The following is a 25,046-nucleotide window of genomic DNA, read 5'->3' as shown; positions in this document are numbered from 1 at the left end:
CCCACGGCTGGAGAGGAAGCGGAGCAAGCCGGTGCAACCTGCAGACGCGCTCCTTCACTCAAGTCTGGAAAGGCACACCGTATGCTGCGTGCACCCGCTACGGACACGGCTGGAACTGCTGGGAGAGCTTGGGCCCTCGGCCCCACCCCCAGCTAGGCAGGCAGCCTGGGGCACTGGGTAGCTCCCCATTTACTGCCTGACCCCCAGCCGGCCTGCTGCTCTACATTTCAGCGCAGTCCTGCTTGGAGAGACTGCTGGCTCTCCCTTTCCCTGCTGGATGCTCCCCTGAACTGGACGGGGCCAGCACTTTACTGTGTCAGACTCATGTGCCTGGCCCGGCCTGCCCCGGCTCATCTGCAGTTTACACAGGCAGGTGCGCAGTGCGGGCGGTGGGCGGGGCACTCACCTGCGCATGCACTCCAGGGCCTGGGTGAAGACCTGCGGGGCCATGCCGTGCTCGTGCTGCAGGATCAGGCACTGCTCCAGCGTCACCGACATGGCCGTGCGGTCCTTGGCGCTCTTGCAGCTGGTGAATCGGACCCCGTTAAGGCGGCGGCAGATCTGCCAGTAGGAAATGTGCTGTGCTTAAGAGGGGGCCTGCAGGAGAGCAGCTCCTCACAAGCCCGGCGGGGACACGGGGCAGGAACTCCGCACCCAGCCCCAGCCTGGCTCTGCCTCCCTCCCTACTCTGTACCCTGCTGAGCAGTAACTGAAACCAAGTCACCTACAAGACCCAGCCCCAGGGGGCCCCAGGGCTCAGGGGCTTGCATCACCCACGACTGCCTCGGCTAAGGGACACTCCTCCCAGGTCCACCCTGTAAGATTCTGAGGAGGAGAGGCTCTGGGACACACAGTGCCCAGGTGGCCTGGCACTGCTGTCACAGCCACTGTCACCCAGGGGGTGCCCAGGGCTCGGGGGGCAGTGTGCTCATCCAAGGGGCTCTGAGCCTTGCACCTCTGACTTACACGCCTCTGCCTTGGGGCTCTGCTGGGGGCAAGAGTCACAGGACTAAGGGGCGAGTGCTCGGGGCTCTGGCTGTGCCACCCTCAGACGGTGAGAAAGCTTTGCTCCACATCTGACGCTCACAAAGGCACCGTGACAGAGGCTGTCATAGCAGGCATGCGGTATGCCCACATGTTTACTACCTGCCATCCTGAGGCGGGGCCCAGCTCGAGAAAGCTGCCTGAGACCCCGAACAAGAATGCTTGAAAAGCGAGGCCTGTGAAACCTGCTGCAGCTTCTGTCACTTGGGGCTCTGCTGTCACTAAAGACTCAAAGGGCAGCCTGGGCAGACAGCGGAGGGGCCACGCCGAGCCATCGCACACGTTCCACGCGGTGAAGCCACGGAGCTCGGCACGCGGGAGGGAGGGGAAGAGACTATGCAGGGAAGGAGTACTCACTCCTCAACGTGCCACCGACAGAAAGGTCGCAGCTGCCACGGCTGGTGGCAGTCCAGGGTGAGGGCGTGCGAACAGTGACGTCCTGAAGACAGGCTCTCTGGCGGAGAAGAGCCGCCAAGCATGGGGCGGCGGAGGATGGCTGCTGCAGGGAACAGCGTGCAGCCCCGAGAGAGACTGTCACCGAGGACAGCACTGTGTGGGCGGAGCTGCTCAGGGAAGCTGAGAGCACACCCTCACCTGCCACTGGGTCCTGGGTCTCGGCAGGGCCCGGGAGGGTGGGCCAAGTTATGCTACGCCCTGTCTGTGCCGCCTCCACCCCTCTGCTAGGGCCCAGGCAGGGGAGGAGGACAGTGGGCCCCGAGTCCCAACTCAATAAAGGTCAGGCTGCTGGGGACATAAATTAAGCTTGTCCCCTCATCAGGGGCAGGTGAAGAAACTGCTCAGATACCCAGGTGCTGTGTGCAGTGTAAGTACTCGGGGAAACAAAGAAATCAGAGGGGCAGGGAGGATGAGGACTGTTTGAACCGGCTTGCAGGGCACCAGGGTCTCCCTCTGGACCTAATTACAGCTGCTGCAGGCAGTGAGCTGCAGCCGCTATCAACTGTGCACGCCCCTAAAGGTGACAGCACCAGCAGCCTGGCTGGTGAGTGCCCTAAGGGCAGACTGTCCAGTTTACCAGAATCCAGGGAGCCCTGCGGAATGAGCTCACAGGCAGCATTCAGCACCTCCGCGTCCCGCATCCTATCTGGTGACTTCTCTGGTGCCCTTAGGGAGAAATCTCCCTCCGCCTGGCTGAGACTTTGATTTGTCATTACTTCTGTTAAGCTGGCTGCAGGTGGGCTACAAGCTTCTCTTCCTCACTAGAACCCGTACCTCAGCAGCTTGCCAGAGAATGTCCACATTCTTATTCTTCCGGGCGTGGACGTTCTGACCCAGAAACCGCAGCAGCTCTGGCAGGCAGGTCTGACTGCGGGACCGAGGTAGACCTGGAGGGGCAGAGGCATCAGTGGGAGAGGTAGCCACGGCCAGGATGTGGCGCCCAAGCACGGGAGGTGCCTGAGCCCGCTGCGAAGGAGATGGTGACGTGACCAGTTTAGAGCACAGTGGGGAGGGGAGGCGTTTAGCAACGGGACAGGCTACTAGAATGGTGAGCCCTTAATTTCCATCACTGCCACATTAGCCAAAGGACAATCACTTCATCCCCTTTCAGCTCTTCTCACGGCATGGACAGTGGACTCTAAAACACTAAGAAGCTTCACGCCAAGGATGGAGGTGGGAAGTGGCAGAACAAGCGTCTTCCAGGGACAGACAACACTCGGGCCACGGGTCTTGACCACAGAGGGCCTGGAAACCTTAGGGGACCTGGAAAGCACAGCCTCCTCCAAGGGACCTCAGCCACCCCTGGAGGAACACGTGTCCCTGCTCTCCCCCGAGGCCTTCCCAGGCCGGGACGTGGTGACGTTATCCCTCACTCTCCAGCCTCAGCCTCCAGGAGCCGCCGCAGGGGCGGTTCTCCCGCCTGCCCTGCCCAGATCAGCACCAGGTGAGAATCAAAGAGAGGAAACGACCTCTCAGCCGATGTCTCGCAGCCTCCCCTGGCTACTAGTGGCCTGTGTTCCCTTCTCTAGTCCAACCAGCATGCTCTGCTGGGTGAACCTGGAAAGATAAAGTGGACCCCTTCCTCTTCCCAACTGAGCACTGCCAGTGAAAAACTTGTTTGGCCCCAAGACCCTGGGCCACAGTCCCTCCTAACAGGGCAGCCTCCTCCATTACCCAAGCTTCCGCATGTGCACAAAGCACTCACCCGGCCTTGCAGGATGCTGTGGGATTTGAAACATGCGCAGGGCGCTCAGCCCAGCCCAGCCCAGCCCAGCCCACTGTTAGCACAGACGCTCACGGTGCACTGCTTTCCCACCAATTCTAAAGCTACGGTCCTCCGCACCTTCCAAGAGGAGGCCCAGGAGGCCCGCCCAGCATGCCCCCCTCCCTCTCCGGAGCCTCGCTCCAGGGTGGACAGGTCTCCTCCAGGCAGGGCCACAGTCTCACTAACCCTCCATCCTGTCGTACTTTACACAGGGCAGGCGCTCAGTGATCCTGCTGCGCTGGACTCTGAAGCCTGTACTAGCAAGGGCCGTGCTGTGCGGCCTGGGTTCCTCCCTGAGTTCTGAGGGCCAGAGCCCGTCTGCAGCATTTTCACTGGGACACAGAGAGTCACGCACTAGTGAACATGACTTCCAGGGGATGGACACAGCAGGGGCCCTCTTGCCCCGAACACCCACCAAGCTTTTCCTAGCATTTCCTCTCCATGTGCCGTGGAACTGCACAAGCAGCTCATAGAATAAGCTTCTCTGGGTGGAGCTTGAGCCAGGCAATCTGAACAGGGGAACAGCTGCTGTGTGTGTGTGGGGGGTGGCAATAGCTCACACACGTATGCATGCAGCAGGGCAAGCAGAGCATCCAAAGTGACGAGGGGACAAGCAGGCTGCTATGGTTTGTGTCCGGATGTCCCCCCAAAGCCTCATGCAGTCATGGGGGGGAGGGGCCTCTAGAGTTCATGGCTGATTCATGGATGTGAATGCTACACTCGCCCTGGGGCGGGTAGCTTGCATGCAGTGTAAGGGAGGGAAAGAGGCTGCTTTCCACTGCTCCTCCCCTTGTTCTCTTGCTGCTTTTGCTGTTTTCTGCCATTCTGACGATTGCACTATATTGTGTGCCACTCTGCCTTGGAGCCAGCTGAGTATGGACTGAAACCTCCACAAACTGTGAGCTAAATAAACCTTTCCTTCCTTCATTCTGGGCATCCGGTATTTTGTCTCAGCAATAAGAGAAAAGTAACCAAGACACAGGTGAACCCACTGCAAGCAGGGGAATACTTACAATCCTCAGGTAAAACTTCCTTAAACTGTTCGAAGTAGGAATTTAACCGCACCAAGCTCTCCACGTTGATGACTTCTTGTAAAGACGTATCCCCAAACCTTGGGAGGGTAAGGAGACACTGTTAGTCAACTCGTGCCACTTTCCTGATACACAGAGTTGCAGGAATGCTAATAATGGCGATTCTTTAAGACACTTATCATGCATGTCTCATGTTAAGCACCTTTCCCCTCCTAAGCATGATGCCACCTCTACAGTGCGGGGACCAGCCTAAATGTACTTTGTGGGCAGCAGCCACGCAGAACTGCAGGTGCGCCTAAGGCATCCTCGGAGTGTGGTGCGTGCCAGACCCAAAGCCTGAGAGGCTTGCGCGGCGCGGCACAGGAACTCCAGCACGCTGCCCCTCAGCTCGGAGTCCCAGTGTCTTCCCATCCCCAAGGTACTGACAGAGGCGACGGCACTGGGCTGTGAAGACTGAGGACACCGTCCTGGACTCAAATCTGAAGTCGCCCTGTCTGCTGAAGAGACACCCGTGGCCACCATCCCCCTAGGCCGCCCGAGGCCCCGACTCCTCCTCGAAGGTTGCAATCAGCGTGTGGCAAGTGTCTGAGGGAGGAGCTGCGGACGTCGCCCGCAAGGAAGGTGGTCACTAAACGAGGCCGACTCTCCAGGCCTCCACTTTCCGGCTGCGTGACTCCCTCAGCAACAGCCCCTTTCTGTCATTGTTTTGTGGTGCTGGGCATTGAACCAGGGCCCTGAACATGCCCGGCAAGTGCTCTGACACCGAGCTACCCCCTGAGCCTTGTGATTTCATTTTACTCTGAGACAGGGTCTTACTAAGTTACCCAGGCTGGCCGGGGATACAGCTCAGTGACACGGCCTGCCTGGAAAGTGTGAGGTCCTCAGTTTGATTCCCAGCACCAAAAAAAAAGAAAAATTCTAAGTTACTCAGGCTGAGCTTCATCTCTCAATCCTCTTGCCTCAGCCTCCTGAGCAGCTGGGGTTACAGATGTCTGCTGTCATGCCCAGCTGGCACTGGCATCTTTATGGTCCTGTGATGTCCCTCAGAGGGCAGGACTCACTCTCCCTCTGGGCACTTGTTCCCTTAGGGACCAACACTGTCCTGGGCTGATGGCTTCTCCTCTACAGGCTCTGCCCAGGAAACGCAGCTTCCTGCATGCTAGGAGCAGACAAACCAGCCTTCTCCCACTGTGCTCCTCCTCTGCTGCTCTCCGCACTGCCTCACGGCACGCAGGAAGGGTTCTCCTGTACTCGTGCAAGGCTCTTACAAGCTGCACACATGCAACTCACTCCTTCCATGCCGCCCTACATGTGTGAGCACACAGGCACCCACACCCCACACATATGCCCCCCCCCCCGTGCACACAACACGACTCCTCTCGATGCATGCCAAGGGATCCTGGGGGAGCTGACACGGCCCAAGCTTTTAGGGTCAGGCCTGGCTCTTGGTTGGTCCCAGGAGGCCGTGCTGACTTGCCTGCTAACCCCTGCCCAGATCTTGGTGCCCCAGGCCCATGGGCTTCTCCCAGTGCACGCCCCTGCTCAGCCTTCTTGGCCCGAGACACCAGGCTCTCCTCCTCTCCCATCCAGCTCATTCCTACTCCTACCCCAAAACCCACTTTAGGAGCTGAGCATGTAGCTCAGTGCTAGACTGTTTACCTACCATGTGTGAGCACTTAGGTTTAAGCCTCAGCACCACAAAGACAATAAAATATATAACCCCCTTCACTCACCACCTATGCCCTCCTTCACAGACCCTCTCAGGCCACACTGGGTCCCCTACTCAGAACCCTGACTCTCCACGTTTCCCTCCATCGCAACACCCATCTCCCGCTCTCCCACCAGCCCGAGTCTCTGAGAATTGAGACTGCGTCTGGGGCATTTTTGTGCAGTCATCAGTGCCGGGCAGATGGCTATGCTGGACAACCTCCAGGAAGTAGGAAAACAGAGCCTGCCCAGCGCAGGACCTAGACAGGGTGGACAAGCACATCCCTGTAGTCCCCAAGGCCGCGCGGCCCCAGAGACGCAGGCTCAGGCGCACGCACCTCTCGGCCAGGGTCTGCTGCTCGTTGATGCCCACGTTGAAGAGGACGGGCTGCACGCGCAGCAGCATGCCGCTCTGGATCTCCCGGGGCAGGGCGTCGAAGAGCGGGCCTGGCAGGGGGATCCGCACGTTAAACCCATCACTGGAGGAGAGCGAGACAGGAAGGGCAGCGTGAGCCCAGATACTGACAGCAGGGTGGGCTAAGGCCCGAGCCCCAGGGCAGCCCTTGGGTTCTGTGACATCCAAACCCCAGGTGGACCTTTATGCGGGTGGAATTACATAGGGGACTGCAGCCAGTGTTCTTATGTTCTTAACAATGAAACAGAGTGAAAATAAAACAGAAGCATGCACCCCGTGAGACAGACATAAATGAAGAGCACTGCTCCGGTGCAGATTTTTAGGAAAACATTTCTACCGATTGCCTGTGATGACAGGCAGCATGTCCGCTGATGCATTGGAAGTGGCCTGCGTGACTTTAAAGGTCACGTTCCTCAAGTCCATGATTCCAAGGCTCATGTCCTCCAGCATGGCCAGCTCCTCACCTGGGCAGAGAGAGGGAAGGAGGCCATCTGTCAGGCTGCGGGGCTCACTCTTCTCCCCATGAATGGTGCAGACTGGAGGGGTGCAGGTATGAACGGGCTCTGGAGCCCCCAAACACTGCTGTCACCCCACATCCACATTACAGAGGCCACTGTTGGAAAGAGGTGTCAGCCTGCTCAGACCTGCGCCAAGCACCGAACCAACCGTGGGACGGATACAGAAATGCACAGGGCACAGAAAGCAATGCCAGCTCTTCCAGACTGAGATGAGAAACCACGGAGCAGCTCCGCTGTAGTCACAACCCTCCGCCACACAGGGCTGGACATCAGCTCTATGTCTGAGAACAGCAAGCTCACAAATACCTTCAGCAATGACTCACAAGAAACAAACAGGAGCAAGGCTGTGGCGAAGACAGCCTCTCCAGAGGGTGGTCTGGAAATGCTGTTACATTCTAAAGCACTGCCCCCTTTGACCTGGCGACTCTTCCTCCCATAACGTAATGGCTGCAGGACAAGGTCAGGAGAGGCTCGCGAGGACCCTCTATGTACAGGGTCACTGAACAAAAAGTTCTGTTAAGATCCATGCAGAAACAACCCGAATGCCTTACAGGAAATACCTGGTTAAACAATCACCAACCCAGCTCCACTAGAAAGCTCCTCAAGATATGCAGCAAAAACCAGCAGCCACACTGACCAAGGGCCGCATGTGCGCCGCGCACGGCTCCATCTGGGTCCTGCATTCACTTCAGTATCAGGGAGGGGAGGCTGGGGTTGGGCTCTCACCATAGGTGCTCAGCAGGCTCTCAAACTGGGCCAGCAGCCCGATGGTGTAAAGCTGCCGCAGGAAGCCGTCGTCGTGCAGGCAGTTCCGCAGCTTGATGATGAAGCCGCAGATGAGAGCTGTCAGCTGTGGGGCAGGGCGAGAGTGTGGGCAGTGGCGGGCAGCTCACGGCCTCGTCCCTGAGTTTCTGCTGCTTAGAGGGGGGCAGCAGCCCCTCTTGCACCTGGGATATGGCATGGGACAGGACAGTAGGGGACGCTCTGGCATGGGAGCCACAGTGGGCAGAGGCCATGGGATGGACAGGGGACACTCCGGGCTTGCCATGCTGTCACTCCAGAAGGTGGGCTTGGTTTGGGACCAGCTTCCGACCTGACCTGTGCTAGTCCTAGGCTAGAACCTTCTGGAAGCCTAGAGTAACTCCCCACAGTAAAGGGCTGTCCACTCAGGCTCCCCACCACCCCTGGCTAAAGACTAAGCTAGTCACAGTAGCGGGTGTGCTGTGAGACGGAACAGGCCGCCAGGCTAGAGCTGGGGACTGCAGAGGATCAGCTCAGCCTGGTAGCGCTATTTGCTTTGCTGACTCTATTACTGGCATCTTCTAACTTGTGACGTTTAACTCTTCACTAAAAGATAACAGAAACCATCAAAACGGAGTTCTGCACTGAGCCACAGAACAAAAGTGCCTGCTGTGCCTCTGACAAAGGTGGCCAAGGGGCCTTTGTGTGCACTGCCTCCCCAGGGCAGTGCAAAGCCTGTCCGTGGCAGCTCTTCAGGGGAAATGAATTTCTAGCCACCGCTGGCCCCCATTTGAAATCTAGCTTCTCTATGAGGTAAGCTTAAAAATAACAGGCAGGAGGCGAAATGGCCACCTGTGTTTGCACAAGTGAAGGGAGAGGGCGAGGGGCTCCCAGCCTGTTCCTCCTGAGGTAGGGGGCGTCCATGGCCACCCTCGCGGTCCTCCAGGGGCTTACGGTTTGGCAGAAGACCACGTCGCGGCGGTACTGCAGGCTCAGGTAGGAGGCTATGGTGGGGGCGCTGTCCTGCATGAGCAGGAAGACCATGGCCTTCTTGGCCTTGTCGCTCATCATGGCCACGCAGTCGGTGAGGGTGGTCAGCAGTGGGTAGAGGGCCTCGCTCCATTCACCTGGGCACGAGCGAGGGAGTCATTGCGATTAGGAAGGAAGGGTTTAGGAATGAGGTTCTGTTAAGTCTGCAGGTCACCTGTCGCCCAGCACCCTCGTCCTCCCCTCCCCTCCCCCGTCTGTGCCTTCTGACCCTGCCTGACCCACCCTCTGCCCCAGAACTGGCCCCAAGTCCGCTAAGAGCCAACCCTGGCTCTGCTCCGGCCACAGTCTCTCCATTAACGTCCAACACGAGCTGTACTTCGGTGCCTCCAGCACACAGCCGGTCCCCTGACACACGGGGATGCCCACCTCCATACTCAGTACCCTGCCCATTCAGGAAGACAGCACAAAGCTCTGAAACCCATGACAAGGCCAGACAAGGGTTCTTTTGGCAGAGGTCAATCGCCTTCCAAGGCACAAGGCTCCTCAACCAGCACAGAGAAGGGCCCCCCGAGAGGTCCTCTGCTACCTCACTTCTCCTGACCCGGCAGGAAGCAGAGACCTTGGCTTTCAGGGGCGAAAGACCCACTCTGCCACCGCTGGCCTTGTGCACCACTGTGTTAATTTCTCACTTTCCACGCTGTCCGCGTGTCCCCACCCTCTGCTCTCCCTGTCCAGTGCCAGCACGCTGCCCGGTGCCAGCTATTTCTAGCTTACTTTTCTTTTAGAAATATAAGAAAATTTGGACCTTGTACCAAAACAACTTTTCAAAAATAAAACCTCAGGGGAGAGAATCAGGGTGAGGGGTATGTTTGACTTTGGCTCTTTTCCCCTTTCTATTTAGAAGGCATTAAAAAAGGGAAGCCATGCCCTCATTCTTTATATTTTTAACAGGTTACTGAGCCCAGAAATAGGCATTTGCTCACCCGTGCTTGGGAGCACACCACCCCAAGCCCGCCTCCAGGCTGGGGTGACATCCAGCAGCACACAGCCTCAGGATGGGTGTGAGTCACAGCAGGCCCTGTGCCACGGCACCACGCCGCAGAGGGTGGCCGAGGAGCGAGGAGAGCCTGGGCTCTGCTCCCACGACCGTCCAGTTAGTGCCTGGCTGGGAAATCAACCTAGGGGAGCGCCCGGGATGGGCAGAGCGAAGTGGGAAGGGAAGCGCCCACACGCAGGGTCTGGTTCACGTGGATTAAGTACATGTCACAGCTCAAGGGCTGGAAATGATCTAACGGGATACCCGGGCACACCGTATGCAGACAAGGATTTGCATCCGTAATGGAAAAAAGCAGGCTTAAATTTAGAAAGTCTACAGCAGAAAGGTCTTAGCAAATAAGTCATGGTGACAAAGAACACTGGACTGAGACGTGGAAAATGTGAGCCCAGGGCCGGTGCCCTCAAGCAAGGGCCTCAGCCCCTCAGCCACAGGGGGCCTTGGCGGGAGACGAGCACAGTGCTAAGCAAGAGGCTGACGTTTCTGTGCCCCTAAAATTCTCACGTTTCTGTTTCATCAGAGAACTCCGCTGAATGCCTGACAATTACATTCAGCACCTATCAAAGTGGCCAAGAGGGCTCGGGGTCTTGCGAGTGGAACAGTCTGGGGAAGGGCAGGCCAGGCAGTCCCTCACGCTACCCTTCACGAAGAAGTAAATGCACTTGGAGCACACACTGCCAACTTTATTTGGCTTTTCCAGTTAACACGCATATACAAGGAGTATGTAAATCTCAGGTTACTTAACCGGAAAATGATCAGAATGTGCGCCTGCCGCAGCCTTACTGAGCTTGGCCAAGCCTTTCCATACAACTTGTTCACTCTGCCCACTTTTCTATACACAAAATTTGTGTCAAAATGGCTTTGTTTTGGTACATCAGAAAAAAGAACAACAACAAAACTGGAGTACAGAAGAATGGCTGTGAGGACGCGATGTCCTGGGGAAGGTGGGAGGGAGACTGGGTGATGTCTGCCCAGACAGGGGCTTGCAGTCCCACAGGGCAGCGGCCACTGTCTACCGCTGCCTTCAGCTATTTTAATTTTCTGTCCTCCCTGAACCCACAGACAAGAAACAGCACCAGTGAGGTTGGGCCTCCCAGACACACACGGACAACTGCATTTGTACTTGTCTGGCTGACTCTAAGCTCCGTGCTATTTCTGCTTCTGCTGGGGTGGAAAAGTAATGCATTTGTCCAATCTGAGGAGAAACTCATAATAAAAAATATTTCAAATACGAAAATACGATTTATACCTAGGCCCTAAGGTATCTGGGACACTGGTGCTGGTGAAGCTTTACAATCTGCTTCCTTTGGTGGGAGAGTCTTCTTATTAAAAACAATCAACTCAACTAAGCAATGTCCCAAGGAATGCAGGTGCTCTGCTCTTTGGGACAAGCTCCTTACCTAGTTGCCGGCCTGTAACACTTGCTGACTAGTGGTCAACTCACGGATCACACTACTTTAGGTAACTGACAAGCTGGCTCCAAGTGGGGTTCCGGAGTCTCTGCCAGGAGCCACTGTGGGAATCACAGTGCTGTGCGAGCAGACCTGAGGGAACGGCTCGGAGAATCCTCCCATGGCCAGTTTGCCATACTCCAGACAGAAGGCAGGTGTCCCACCCACCACCTTACATGTCTACCCTCTCTGCAATATGCAGTCATCAAACTGATCACGTAGCTGATTTTTGGAGTTTAAGAAAAACCAAACAAGCCGTATTATTTGGGGGTACATGCGCACTCTGGGAGAACCACAAGCCATATCCAGGAAGCTCATTATGAACTAGATCAAGGGTTGGCACACATTTTCTGCAAAGGGTAAGACGGTAAACATCTCTGTCTCTGTCACAAGTAACTCTGGTACCGCCACACAAAGGCAGTCACCCAGAATACGTGAGCAGGCGGGCATGACTGGTTGCCCATAAAATAGTATTTGCAAGAGCAGGCTGAGGACACGATCTAGCTCAGCACTGCGGTTCGCCAACCCCTGAACTAGAACCATAAACTTTGGATTCTACATGCAAATGCGGGAAGGAAATTCCACTTCTGATTGCCACTGAGGCCCACTGCCATGTGTGGTAAGCACTGCAGAGCTCCGAGACTCTGAGAGATGTTACATGATTACAAATGTCCCGGACTTCTGGTGGACCCTTATGATTTGACCGTCTTCAGGGCTTTGCTCACAGGTTCAGGTTAACGCACAAATGTGCAGGTCACCCACTCGAGGAAGCCCAACACACTCATGAACGCAAGTCGTCTGGAAAGGTTTTAGGATGTAAGACGGAGAGAGATGGAGAGAGAGAGAGAGAATAAAAACGAAAGAAAAACAAAACCAAACTACATGGTATTCTGCTTTAGGCCACAATCCCGTTAGCCCAAACGGTCCCTCACCAAGCCTCACAACGAAGATGTCCTAAACGATCTCCCCAACTGTGGGAACAGAAGATCATCTTGGCTAATTTAGCTACAAACACTACCCAAGTATTACCAAGACATCAGCAGCGCCTGGAACAGAATCACGTACCTGGGCTGGACTCTTCAGGAGGGGGGCTGCAATCTGCACAGAAATGGAGGGCAACAGGGATGATTAAGGAGCAGACACAGATCAAACATAGCAATCACGCTTACAGCAGCTGCAGCAGCAGCTTGCAGTAAGGCATAACGGGGGCCTCTTTCCCCGAAGGTTCACGAGGCTGCCCCGAGGCGGCAGTCCTCTCTGTAGTGTGCACAACACTGACTTGTCAGCATTGACATTCATGTTGCTAATATTTCAACATAAAATGTTCTCTAGACGAGTGATCCAACACATTGTGATGTGATACATGCCACACACAAAAGCGCCCACATCAATGACATGGGAGTGATGGAGCCCCACGTTAGCTCACGACATCCAATGAGAGAGGCTGACCAGCAAACCCAGCATTCCCCAGTGGGAGCCGTGGCCCTGATCTACTGGGTAGGTCTGGGTTCAAGATGGACCACCGTGACTGTGATGGTAAGGCCCACTAAAGAACCCTAGGCCAGTCTTTGTGACTTAACTAAATGCAGAAGTTGTATGGCCTCGGGGAGGTCTCCAGGTAGGATTCCCTTCCAGGTCTTCAAAGAATACATTTCACTTCTGCTTAGCTACAACTGGGCTGCTCATTTCAATTCACATTTCCCATAAAAACTTTAAAATTCCTAGTTAACTGGTGTGCCATCTAAGCCACAAGCCTGAGAAGGAATCACAGGGTAAACATTTATGTCACATTAGAGTTGAGCCTTTCAGTTAAGGAAAGTCTTCAGGGTACTGAAATAGGTGGTTCTGGATTCCCAAGACCAGCCAGAACCAGCTTCAGGGAGCCGTTTAGAGCCTGGATTGGGATGAAGCGGGCGGCAAGAGGTCCTCACTCTCTAGTCATATTTGGATGTGGCCTAGAGGAACACGAAGTGCAAGGTGAAGGTGCAGAGTTGGACCTCTCTGTCAGAACCCAAGTATCCTGGGACCACCTAGCTAACACAGAGAGGAGCCTGGCTGGGAGGGGTGAGCTGGGAATGATTCTAAGCCTCTGTCCTGCTAGTCAGAGTCCTCAGGGCTTGGAGAAATACATGCCTGCCTCCTGGAACCCCTCCTCCAGGACTCCACGTCTATGAATGGGGAGCAACGTTTAGGCGCCTCTGTGCTGGGAGCTTCCAGTGACCCCAAAGAGCAGGGTTGGGACCACTTCTGTGGCTTCATCTGGGATGAAGTCCACTTGCTAAATTCATTTTCCAACCAAAGAGAAGAGAGAAGAGGTTGCTCTGGTACTCCTGGACCAGGAGCTCCGAACTTGTCTTGGGTCATGGGGTCCTTTGAGATGTGATGGGTTGTGGACTTTCTCTCCGTGCCTACGCAAATTTCAGCCTGACCTTAGGGGCACCCGAACGTGGAGTGCATCCACAGACACCAGGTTAACAGACCCTGGGGTGGAGTCTGAATGCCTCTTGGGTGTGAGAATATAAAGAACACTATTGTGAAGAAGGCAGTAGAAGCCACCAAGCCTTGGTGGCGGTGGTGTGTACTGAGCAGGGGGTCCCGGGAGGGTGTGAGGCACTGGTGGACAAACAGAGGGAAGAGCAGCCTGGGGGTCTCTGCTGGCAGCGTGGGGGTCTCAGTGTCCCCCTTGGGTCTTGGCCCCAGCTGGCCTCCCCCAAATTCTCAGGACAGTGAGCCAGAAAGCAGGAAAGCCAAAGACCTGGACAGACAGAGAAGTGATGAGGCTTTCAGGGTCACAGAGTTGTGCTCATTTAATAAGTAAGTCGGTGTGAACATGACCTGCCATGTGGCCAAGATGACTGCTCCCTACCGGGGACACAATGGAAGTCCCCGTGGAGCCATGCTCTAGCATGCGGACAAGTGAGTCAGCGAAACAGCTCCTGGGCAGTTCTTCCCGGTCCTCCTGATCACAGTGGGGCCGAAGGGCTTCCCGGCCATGCCAGCGATGTCTAAGCTAGGGACAATGCACAGTTCCTTAGTGGCGTGTGGCCTCTCAGGCTTCTGAGTACTGATCAGCAGTGAGGCTCCCTCATGCACACTTCATGCGCCACTACTACCACAGGGCTGATGCCAGCGGCACACAGATTGTGAGTCAGGCCCTAAATAACACAAATAAATGGCACAACTGTGACACTCGATTTGAATGGGTCTATATTTAAACAACACGAGATGTGCCTCGAAGAAAATGACACGTAAGTTATGGATATGCAGCACATCTGAATACACAAACTAGCTCCTGAATTTAAAAAAAAAAATCAATAACTTACTTTTTATAACTTTAGAAAAAAAATGATAAGATATATCTATACATATATATCTCTGAGCTATGCCCCCAGCCCCTACAAACGTATCAAATATTAAAGAGAAATAAACTTTCAGAAAACTTTAAAAAGAAACAACTTACATTAAAAAGAAAAACAACAAAAAGAAAAGGAGAACACCAGAGACAAGCAGCTCCGAGAACTAGCCACAGTGTGGAGACGTTACACGGATGACGTGCAGACCACAGAAACAGGCGCGGTGGGACACCGCCCGGGAAACAGACTGCAGGCGCTCCCGAGGCCACGACCACCTCACACATGGAAGAAGGGTCTGCCGAGAGGCTCTGACACAGGAGCACAATTCTGCTGCGGATGGGAGCTGCCCAGCTGACCCTGGTGCATCCTGGCCTTACTGAACATGGCTCACAGCTCCCCAAGGAGAACAGAAACCCCCTCCAGCTCCTACAGGAAAAGGCAGGTGGCACTTGAGAGGCCAGGACCCAGGACCCACTTGTTTAGAAAGCACGCAGTCCCCAGCTCCAAAGCTACTGCAGGGCAGGGTGTGAGCGTGCCCTGAATCTCCGCGAAGAGAAGGCTGCAGAGAAGCTGTTTCGTGGCATGGTCCTACACCTCCTGAAGGCCTCCCATGAAGGGTGGTGCTGGACAGAAGAAACACAGTCCTCCTGAGGTCCAGGTATCTGACTGAGGTACAAACCTCCAAGCAACAAGGCTGCTATGGGTAAGAACATGCCCGGCTAATGACAACCAACTTTGGGCAAGTCTGCAGGGCCTGCGCATATCCCTCACCCAGCATGGTCGCTGCAAGACTCACCTTCCCCTCATCCCACCAGTTCCTAATGCAAAGAGCACCACACTGGAAGATGTGCATCCCGGCCTCCTTTGGGTTCTCAGGTTGGTTCACAAACCTGAAAAGCCTAGGAGCCCTGCCAGTACTGCCTCAGCAATGTGACCCCGGAGGGCCTGAAAGTCTGCCCTTGGCGGAGATAGAGAGTCACACATGGGCTCCAGGTGCACATGGGACGGGGTGGGGGGGCTTCCACCCTCCTGCCCCTGCTCCATGCCCGGGGTCAGCCTCACTCGGCCTGCTGGCCCTCCCTGCAGTCTGCATGGAGTCAGAGACACAGACGAACGGATGTGACACAGCACAAGGTGGAGGCAGCGTGGGGAGTGTAGATGCATACGCACGTGTGCTCGGGTGAGGATGGCATGCAGCGGTGGGCATGGAGGAAGGGCATGGCGAGGAGGGGGCATCGCAGAAGGGGTCTTCCGGTCTGATCCAGTAGGCGTGGCTGTCGCGGTTACCTTTCTTGCTGGTGCAGCTGCCCGCACAGGGAAAGACGTCGTCACAGCCCTCGCCGTGCAGACGCTCCTTCTGCAGCAGCTTGTCCACCCGCTGGATGATGCACTCCAGGCTCTTGTCCACGTTCAGCCACACTTTCTCCTTCCGAAGGGACAGGGCGCGGGTGGATCAGCTCTCTCGGTGGGAAACCAGGACAGAACACAAACCAAGCCCTCCTCTCACCCCCACCCGAGGCTGCCTGCTCATTAAAGCAGCACAAGAAGAGATTCCTAATTCCCATCAAAGTTGTACTGGCTTTCTAATGACCAGTGATGTCCTACGGTCACTGCTGCAGAAGTCTGAGATGTCTGCTGCTAACTCTGGAGGACAGACAGCCTTCAGTGCCACCAGAAGGGTCTCGGGGCATTAAGAGCCGGTCTCTTGTCTCCCTGCTCGCTGCAGACTGCCTTTGGCCCCCACACAGACCACACCAAGGGCCTCTTAGCTGGGAGGGAATGGAAACAGCTGGCCAATAGGAGGGGGAGCTGGAGGAGGGGTTCTGGGAGCAACCTGTACAAACCCGCACAGCCCCCAGACGGCAGGGCTGCAGGACCACTGCGCTGCCAGAGCAATGCCTCTCGGCAGGAGCCTCAGCGAAGGACAGGAAGAAGCTGTTCGACGCTTCCCTCCAGAGATGCAGACACTCTCTCAGGGCTCATGGTGTGAGGAACAGCAATGTGACAGACACAGTGCCCAAGGCAGCAGCTCCAGCCCGAGCTCCCCAATCTCCAAAAATGCATACAACCCCTGCACTGAGGAGAGGCCGGGCTGGTCGCAGGCAGCCAGGGACGCGAGGGCACAGCTGGCAGGAGGAGCAGAGAAGGCTCCAGCATGGCAGGGCCCAGGGAGAAAACCACCTCCTTGCCAAGCAGGGTGGCAGCCGGTCCCGCCCCGCACCGTCCTGCTCCCCATTCGCACACAATGGCTCAGTCTTCTTCCCTCAGCAGGTGGCCCAAGCTCCACCTGGGAAGGAAGCCTGGACCTTGTGCAACCTCTTAGGACTCAACCCTTCAGGCAGCCCATGGGGCAGAGGCCGGCAGCAGGCCCTGTAGTTCTCGCCCCCGCCCCCAGTGATGGCAGGACAGCTGCAGACAGAAGACTCACCCACTCCTCCTCATGCCAGTCCACCTGCAGGGAAGATCGGCTGTTCCTCCCCGTCCACCTGGCCATGAGGGTATCCTGGTCGTTCCGAAGCATCACCTGCTCCTCCTCAGTCGAGGTGGGGGAGGCCTTGGAGGCGATGTAGTCAGGCCGCGCAGCATTCAGCCCATGGATGGAGTTGGCCAGTAACTTGCAGTCGCAGACAGTGACCAACTGCCGGGTCTACCGGAACACAGATCAGAGCTGCTGGGCCTGCCTTCTCTTGCAGCAGGAGATGGCTGGGGCCCGGCAATTCCGTCTACTCCCTAGTCTGTGGTGCCAAGCAGCTAGAGAGCTGCATCCTCCAGCACGTGTGAGAGCAAAGGCTCTACGTGATCGGCTAGGGCTGAGTCCTAGCAACAACTTCCCACCACACTGGAGAATGCAAGAAAACATTCTTGGACCCCAGCTTGCCCTTGACCCTGCTTGTTACGGTGGATCTTCCTTCCCAGTCTTGTTGCTGTACAAACACATACGAAGGATACAACACACTAATCAGCAACAGCCGGTCACACCCACCAAAGTGTAGGTGAGGATGTGAGACCGGAATCCATGTGTGTATGTGTTTGTCAGGGAGAGAGCAAGAGAGAATGAGAAAAATATCATTCTTCACAAAGGTCTGATATATCCACTCCCTCTGTATGGAGCAAGACTGATCAGGACTGAGTTATGATTCATCAGAACTGGTTTGCTGACTACACACACACTGGTAAGGTTATATGGATCTTTTCTTATGCCTATGTAAGTTTCTTTTTTTTTTTGTCTTTTTGAGAAAGGGTCTCGCTATGAGCTCACTTTGTAGCCCAGGCTGGTCTTGAACTCGCAACGATCCTCCTGCCTCAGCCTCCCAGGTGCTGGAATTACAGGCGTGTGCCATCACATCCGGCCGTAAGTTTCTTTTTTAAAAATTCAACCACAACAGAAATGTGGCCCCCCAAAAAGTGCTGATTAGGCCATCACTAAGAAAACTGTGGCCTATCCCGGCCCAGCAAAGCAAGCCAGGGACTTGCTGAGAACACATCTGCATAAAGCAGCACCTGACAGGTAGGAGGCTCTGCCCGGGCTCATCCAGCTCTGAGACCACACGAAAATAAACTACCACACCTCCCTGGGCTTTGGAGGAAGTGGACCGAAAGAGACCTTCAAGGTCATCCCAATGTCACTCTGAGGACAGCTCTGGGGACACCTGGGCTGCCCTCCGGTGTCCAGTAGCTCCCAGAAACCCAAAGGAACCCCCAGCCCACATGCCGCACAGTGCCCCCCCTACCTTGTCTGCCAAGATGGCCAGAGTCCTCTCGAGGCCAGTGGCCGACCTGTCCTTGGCTGCCCTTGAGAGCCGCTCCGCATAGTAGCTAACTTGGGTTTTGAGGGTGTTGATCTGGGCAATGATCTCCTTGGCTCTGACGATGTCCTGTGGTATGTAGATGATGGACTGGCAGCTAGACGACGTACTGAAAAGGACAAGAACAGGTCGAAGGGTCCTCTCGAATCTGAAGAGGACGGCAGCAGCAACCCAACCCCGGCCCACAGCCAGCCCTAAAACAGAGAATTCTTTGTTTTCTGGGCTAGTCCAGCTGTGGGTAGGCAGAAGGAAACCCTGGCTGATCCTTCTTATCTACATGGTAGAAGCATAAAATATTAAACCAGGAGGAGGTCTTTTATCTCCGTATGTGTCTGCATTTTTACCACGTACACGTGTGTAGACACTGAAATGTCATCCCCAATAATTTCCCAAATGCTTAAGATGTTCTAAGAACTTCTTCTATCAACGTAAAAGCAACTCTTTAGCTACGTGGGGTCGGCTTACATCAGAAGAGGTCAAATTATCCCACTGAAGGGAAAGACTATATGGGTCCTAGACTTTGCCAAAACAATACAAAATAAAACAAAGAAAATCCACAAAATCTGCTTTTTCACTTGACCCATCGGAACTTCAAGCTTTCTGAGAACAGACCCCCAGCTCTCCCTTGTGTGTGCGACCCTGGTGAGTCTCCAGGACGCTGGCAGCCTCTTCTCTCCCCCGTGCCAGGGTTTTCCTCCTTTGAAAACTAACACTGCACCACAGGAAGAGGGATGGAGAAGGCGCTGCCAGTGGCAAGACCCTCACACCTCGTGGCTTTGAAAGCCTGGCTCGTCCTGCATCCCGCCGCCTCTCAGGGCACCGCTCCACACTCTTGGCCGTGTGGAGCTGGCCTGGCGTATGGGGCCCTCCTCAGTGGCAATGACAAACCGCATGTCTTTTAGCTCAGATCCCAGTCATTTCAGTGTTGTAAGTTAGTTTCGGGACTATCTGAGGAGGCCAAGGAAGGCAAGAGGTACAAACTGCCAACTACCAATGCAGAGGTCTCCCAGGGCCCGGGGCCGTAAGTTCTGCATGGAATTGGACCCCTCCCCTCTTGGCAAGAGGGGCCCTCAGTCGCACCTAAAAAGCCACGCTTTGAGTTCTGGGGACAAAGGAGAAGGTGGAAGACAGAGCGCCCTCAGCACACTCTCCATCACGCCCCTTGGAAATGAGAGTCAGCTGGCCCTTCCCAGGGAAACATGGAAGAGCAGGTCACCAGGAAGCTGCCACTGCCCCTTCTGCTGCTGGACCACAGGGCAAGCATGCAAACAACACAGACCAAAGCACCCAGGAGGCAACAGCACCACCACAAGCCCACACAACAGAAAACGAAGGGTTTGCCAGAAGCCCATGCAGCAGACAGCAACCGAGCCCACACAGCACCAGGAGTCACTCCGCAGCGCCAGGCGCACGCCACTGCTTTCCAAGCTGCAATCCCTCTTCCAGATGAATAGCAGCCATCCAAGACAATTTAGTCTTGAAAATACATCTCAAGAAAGAAACGTTTAAAAAGCTGTTCTCCCCACACCCTCAATATGAAATCTGTACTGTACATAGGCCTCCTGTGTATGTGGTGGTGTATTCTTCGACCCATACATATCCACCCCAAGTCTGGGAGGAAAACACCCCCAGCCCCCTGCGCTCTGACAAGTCATGTCCTGATAAAAGCCCCTGGGACAGAGGCGCTGGAAGTGTGTGGGCGGGTCAGGAGTGCCTGGGAGGGAGTGCCCGCATGCGCTCCGTCCCTGGCTCCGCAGACAGTGGCCACAGGAAGGAGGGGCCCTGGGTGCAGAGGTCCTGAAGTTTTGCAACACCAAGCCTCCCCCCCAAGCCCAAACTTTGGGGAGGGGCCGCTAGGTGCTACTAAGTGCCCTGGGCTGCCAGCTCTTGCTGGGACAGCATGGGGGTGGCCCCACTGAGGCAGACCTACACAGAGCAGCGGTGGTGTCGGACTGGAAGGCGCCAGGAGTGTGCGGTGCGGTGTTCGGGGAGGGCTGGAGGTGGATGCGTGGACAGGAAGACCGGGACTGCCTCTGCAGGGCCTGGACTGCTGAGAAGCTGGGTCCCACAGTGAACAGTGACGGGGGCACTGGGCGCTCTGACTGAGACTTCGTACTCACAGCCGGCAGGCAGGAAAGCTCCTGGCTTGTCTCAGGAATGTCCTGTGTCTGGGGATGCTGGGGTGGGGTTACTGGGCCCGGGCTGGGCTCTGAAAGATCTCACCTCCTCAGTTAAGAGGAAACCTAAAGAACTTTCCAGAGAAGGTTTACCTAAGACCCCTGGGGTGGGACTTAGCGAGGACTGTGAGGCGCTTGGCTGTGTCCCACCACTCCTTCCCGTCTCTCAGATCCAAGCCCAAGTCCTTCACTCGTGCTGCTGAGGGCAAGGCCAGGCCTTCGATGGGGCCCAGGCAGAGGAAGTGAGAGGGAGCCTGAGGCGCCCCTTCCACAGAGGCTGTGGGTCCCCAGGGGAGGCAGGAACAGCGGCAGCCCTCCCCAGGCTCTTCCGCAGCCTGAGGGCAACAGCACTGGGCCCAGCCTCAGCGTCAGTCAGTGCAGCAATGAATGCGGCCAGGCTGGCCAGGAGAGCAGCAGACCGCAGACTGGCTATTCATTCTCAAAGAACATTGCAGTTGGAAGGGGGAGCTGTCTACAAGGCGGGGAGCTCAGAGCCACTTGGGCCCTGGGGCGCGGCGCCCCCAGGCAGGCTAGGACAGCGTGAGAGCGAGACCCGACAGACACTCTCTGCACAGACAGAAAACTCACCAACACTCTTCAAAACTGCTAAAGAAAGAACCGAAATGAAGTATTAGCGGTCAGCAGATACAAATGCAAAACAAAAGCTTTAAAAAGCCGAGCGACTTTTCGTCAGGACACTTCAGGTTACTTGCTGAGGCCCCAACAGTGGGAGGACTAGTTAGGAGCCCCACGGCTTCTGCGGTACAACAACCTCAGTGGCCTGCACTTGGGGCCCAGGAGACGCCCCACCGGGGGCCAGGTGCACCTGCGCTGGAAGGAAAGCTCGACTGGAGAAAACCTGGTGTGCAAGGGATTTTGACATTCATGGGAAACTAAGTAAACTGTGTGCAGATCTGAACTGCACTGAACAGCGTTTTGGGAAATGAAAAGTTCTGAAGTTCACACGCAGACTCAGCAGGTGTCATTACTCCAACCTCCCTGGGACAAGGACAGCCAGGTGGCCGCTCTCGGCTGGCCTCGCAGAGGCAGTGAGCTTTCCCCAGCAGGGCCCACACACCGCCTCAGGTCACACACGCACACTCCAACGGCCACATGCAACGGTGCACAGACACGCTTTCTGCCGGCTGCGCAGGGCTGCGGTGGCCCGGAAAGCTGCGGCCTGTGCCTATTGCCGAGGGACTCCTGGGGATAGGGAATACTGAGGCAGGTCTGGTTCCCTCTCTGTCTGCAGAGAGCAGTGCCCTTGGCGGGGAGGATCACGGCCAAGCAGCCTCTGAGGGCCTCCCAGCCAGTGCCCGAAGCCCCCTGCTGACCCAGCCCTTCTTGCTTCTCCTCCTCATACCCAAGCCTCCTCAGGGCGTTGGGCCGGCCGCTGCGCACACCTCTCCCAGTGCGCACTTCTGCTCCCTGCTCAGCCACCAGGCTTCCCTGCCTCAGGGATGCTCTGATCGCCTCCCTGACCCCCCGGCTTCGGACTGACCAGCGATCTAACCTTCCAACCCTTCACTCCGTGATGCAGTGCACGGGCAACTTCCTCATCGCGTCCTGACTGCTGGGCACGGCAGCACAGTCGGGCAATGGCCCGCTGGCCCTCTTCCACCCGTCTGCACCCGGGCACCTCCTGGGGCTCTCTGGATGTTCCCTGGGTCTTTGCTTCACTTTCCTTCAAACCGTTCTATTCTCATTCGTAAGCCTGAACCTTCCATCACCGCAGTCTGCAGAGATGCTTCCAACACTCAGCCTGCTCCCTCTCAGCCCACAGACCTCTCTGCAAGCCTCCTGCCCCTTCTGAGTGCACTGGCCAGTCCCACACCTTCATCTTCTGCAGACCACCCTCCCCCGTGGGATCCTTACCTTACCTCACCCACCTGCACCTTCCCTCCCAGCCTCACTTCAACCCATGCTCAGGTCCTCATTATTCTCCCCAACCTAAGAACTCCGTGCTACTTCCTCTACCTCATGGTCTGCCCAGGGATCTCACAGGGCCATCTGCACTCAGCACCTCCACCTCTTACACTTGTACCCCTTGATCCATTGGCACTGTGCCTGGTGACATCCTGGAAGCCTGCCAGGGAATGCCTTTTATGTGTCCAAAGCAACAGCTGCGACTGATGGCTGTCTCCCACCCAGGCTGGGTCGAAGCCCTGCTCCATGCTCCAGGCCCAGTTGCAGCCAAATGGGGGCTGCCGACTTGTTCACTCCCAGGCAAGGCCCTCATCTCCCCACGGCCAGGCCTAGACCTGTCAGGCCTGTGTCCCGGGTCACCAGCATAAAGCAGGCTGGCAGCGAGGCGAGCTCTCAGCTTCAGCTCCTTTTCTTCACTGTGTCTGCCATGGCCTCACCTGAAGCTCTCTCCCCGCCCTGCCTGCTTGGGAGCTTCCTGCTCCAGACAGTAGCTCCATGCAGCTGCCCGCGCCGTTCCTCCAACACTAAGAATGCTTCCAACTGCTGCCCTTTAGGAAGGACAAGGTATGCACCTGGCTCTATGGTTCTGCTGCTCAACACAGTGGCCGAGGACTCTAGAGGAAGCCGAGCCAGCAGAGCTTGCACAGCGCTGTGGGCTGAAGCGTCACTCAAAGGTCAGCCACGGGGGCTTCTCAGTTTGAAGGGACAGGGCCACTCCTGAGGCGCCCTCATCGTCTGCCAGCTCAGCCACACGCACACACAGCAGCACGGCCTCTGTGACGCAGCTCCTCCTGCCCCACAGAAGCAGACTGGACGCCTACATGTTTTTGCAATCGTATTTTGACTGTGTTTTTTTTAAACTGGGAAACATCAGACAGCGGTACACAGACCACAAACCCCTCCTTCTACTTACTGTTTCTTAGTCTCTTCAAATTTGTGCAGCTTTTTGCGGAGACCTCCTGACTTAAAACCTTGGCAGTGTGCCGCTGGTGCTCCGATGGTGACGATGTCGTAGTTCTGATCTGAATGACAGAAAGCTCTCCTCCGTTACTCTGGGCTCGGGCCTGCGGACAAGCCAGCTGCAGGGATATGCACAGCACTCTGCGAGGCTTCCCCTGCAGCCCTTCTCCAAGCGGCCTCTGCTCCCTTCATCCCACAAGCTGGGCTACCAGAGCACCTTAGCAAAGCGGGCTTCTCCGGGCCTCCAGGTGCAGCCAGAAGGGCTGCAGGAAGCTCCTAACACTCGCTTCCTTCCCTCCTGGGAAAGGAAGTTGGAGGGAGGGGACTGGGTTCTTCACAAAGACCTCCCGAAGGTCCTTAGGCTGTTTCTTCTCGGAGCCACCTAGCAGCACAGCATACAGGGAAACCGGGGCAGATGTGGGGCAGCTCAAGGACCAAGGATCCAGGGAGAAAAGAAATGGAACGTGATTCAACAAGACAGAAAAAGAGGTACCTGATCCTCCATCATCTTGCACTCTCATCCTTTGTATGTGCAGGTTTGTGGGAACAAATTCTAACTTTTTATCTGCTTTCAAACTGCTTGCTTTAAACGAGGGACCTAAGAAATGCAATACGAGAAAACAAAGGTCTCACCCTGTGTCACAAACAGCAGGTAGAAAACCGGTGCTCCGGGGCTGTGCCTGCACACAAGCAGCCCGAGCCATGCACGAGCACTCCGCCTTTGCGATGGGGGCTGAGGGCAGCTCGCCAGCCAAGAGCCTTGCTCAGGGTGCTTAGCATGAGGGCAGCCAGAGAGGACCGGCCCAGGGAGGCCACACCCTCTGGGACTCAGCTCACAACTCAGGGAGCTGACACACAGATGTGATCTTGCAGCGTGGTGTCAGCACCACCACAGAAGCAAAGGAGTCCATGCCACAGACTGCTGTCCCGGCCTAGAGACTGCTATCACCCAAGATCTCAGCAGCTGGGTTGGCTACAGCATCTCAGTTCTGGTGAGTGATGAGAAGGCCCCGCACATCACCACAGCGCAGCCCTGATTGCAGGCCCGAGGACACACGGTCTGACCAGGACCCTTGTGCATGCTTGGTTGGTGAGAGAGACTAATGTTAAATGGTAATCAGAGGAGAAGAAGAAATGAACAGTCCATCTAGTGCATACTGCCGACATGCAGATCACGGGCCAGCAACTGTATGCTCCACATTTTGCCACAGGAAATAACTCCTCGATATTGGCACTCATGCTGTGGCCCTCAGACCAGCAGCCTGGGTGTTCTATGACTCAGACAGATGCCGAATCCCAGACTTGCTTTTTAACCAGACTCTCAGCTGACATTTGGGAAGCTCTGTCCTGGAAAACTCAAGGTTGTGCGGGTGCCACACTTTCCCAGGTAGCACCCGTTCAGCATGGGTGGGTGCCTCGTTCCTCAGGCAAATGCTGCCATTTCTCAGTGGTGCAATTAGACCTGTTCTTTCGGCTCAAACCTAACCCACGCAGACCTGTATTTGGTCTCACCCAAGTTTATGAGCAGGTTTGTATGTTCCATGTCAAAAATACATTAAGGACTTAATAATGCTCCTTAAACCCCAAAATAAAATTATGTAGAGGAAAAGAAGGAAAGAGAGAATAATTTGAAATGCTAAAGCCACAAATAA

At 55.8% G+C, this 25,046-nt stretch overlaps 1 protein-coding gene across 13 annotated transcripts in view; it reads right to left on the bottom strand.

Moving 5' to 3' along the window:
• Inpp4a (inositol polyphosphate-4-phosphatase, type I, 107kDa) overlaps window positions 1–25,046 on the bottom strand; it is a 109,586-nt gene that overhangs the window by 10,443 nt on the left and 74,097 nt on the right. For 6 of the 13 annotated variants that reach the window (XM_013522726.1, XM_013522727.1, XM_013522723.1 and 3 more), the window contains 14 exons: window positions 23,888–23,992; window positions 23,348–23,456; window positions 21,097–21,114; window positions 18,257–18,440; window positions 16,954–17,172; window positions 15,696–15,951; window positions 12,238–12,270; window positions 8,632–8,804; window positions 7,663–7,786; window positions 6,756–6,882; window positions 6,342–6,482; window positions 4,279–4,376; window positions 2,275–2,387; window positions 407–561 (listed from right to left, as the gene is read on the bottom strand). In XM_013522726.1, coding sequence (XP_013378180.1) covers window positions 407–561; window positions 2,275–2,387; window positions 4,279–4,376; window positions 6,342–6,482; window positions 6,756–6,882; window positions 7,663–7,786; window positions 8,632–8,804; window positions 12,238–12,270; window positions 15,696–15,951; window positions 16,954–17,172; window positions 18,257–18,440; window positions 21,097–21,114; window positions 23,348–23,456; window positions 23,888–23,992 — 1,855 coding nt within the window. The remainder of the gene's footprint in view (window positions 1–406; window positions 562–2,274; window positions 2,388–4,278; window positions 4,377–6,341; window positions 6,483–6,755; window positions 6,883–7,662; window positions 7,787–8,631; window positions 8,805–12,237; window positions 12,271–15,695; window positions 15,952–16,953; window positions 17,173–18,256; window positions 18,441–21,096; window positions 21,115–23,347; window positions 23,457–23,887; window positions 23,993–25,046) is intronic. The other 7 variants (XM_005400715.2, XM_005400720.2, XM_013522728.1 and 4 more) reach the window with 5 other exon arrangements.

Source organism: Chinchilla lanigera, unplaced genomic scaffold (assembly GCF_000276665.1).
Source record: "Chinchilla lanigera isolate Chin_1 unplaced genomic scaffold, ChiLan1.0 scaffold00069, whole genome shotgun sequence".
In the NCBI taxonomy this organism is placed as follows: domain Eukaryota; kingdom Metazoa; phylum Chordata; class Mammalia; order Rodentia; family Chinchillidae; genus Chinchilla; species Chinchilla lanigera.
This window is presented reverse-complemented; position numbering and strand designations above follow the sequence as displayed.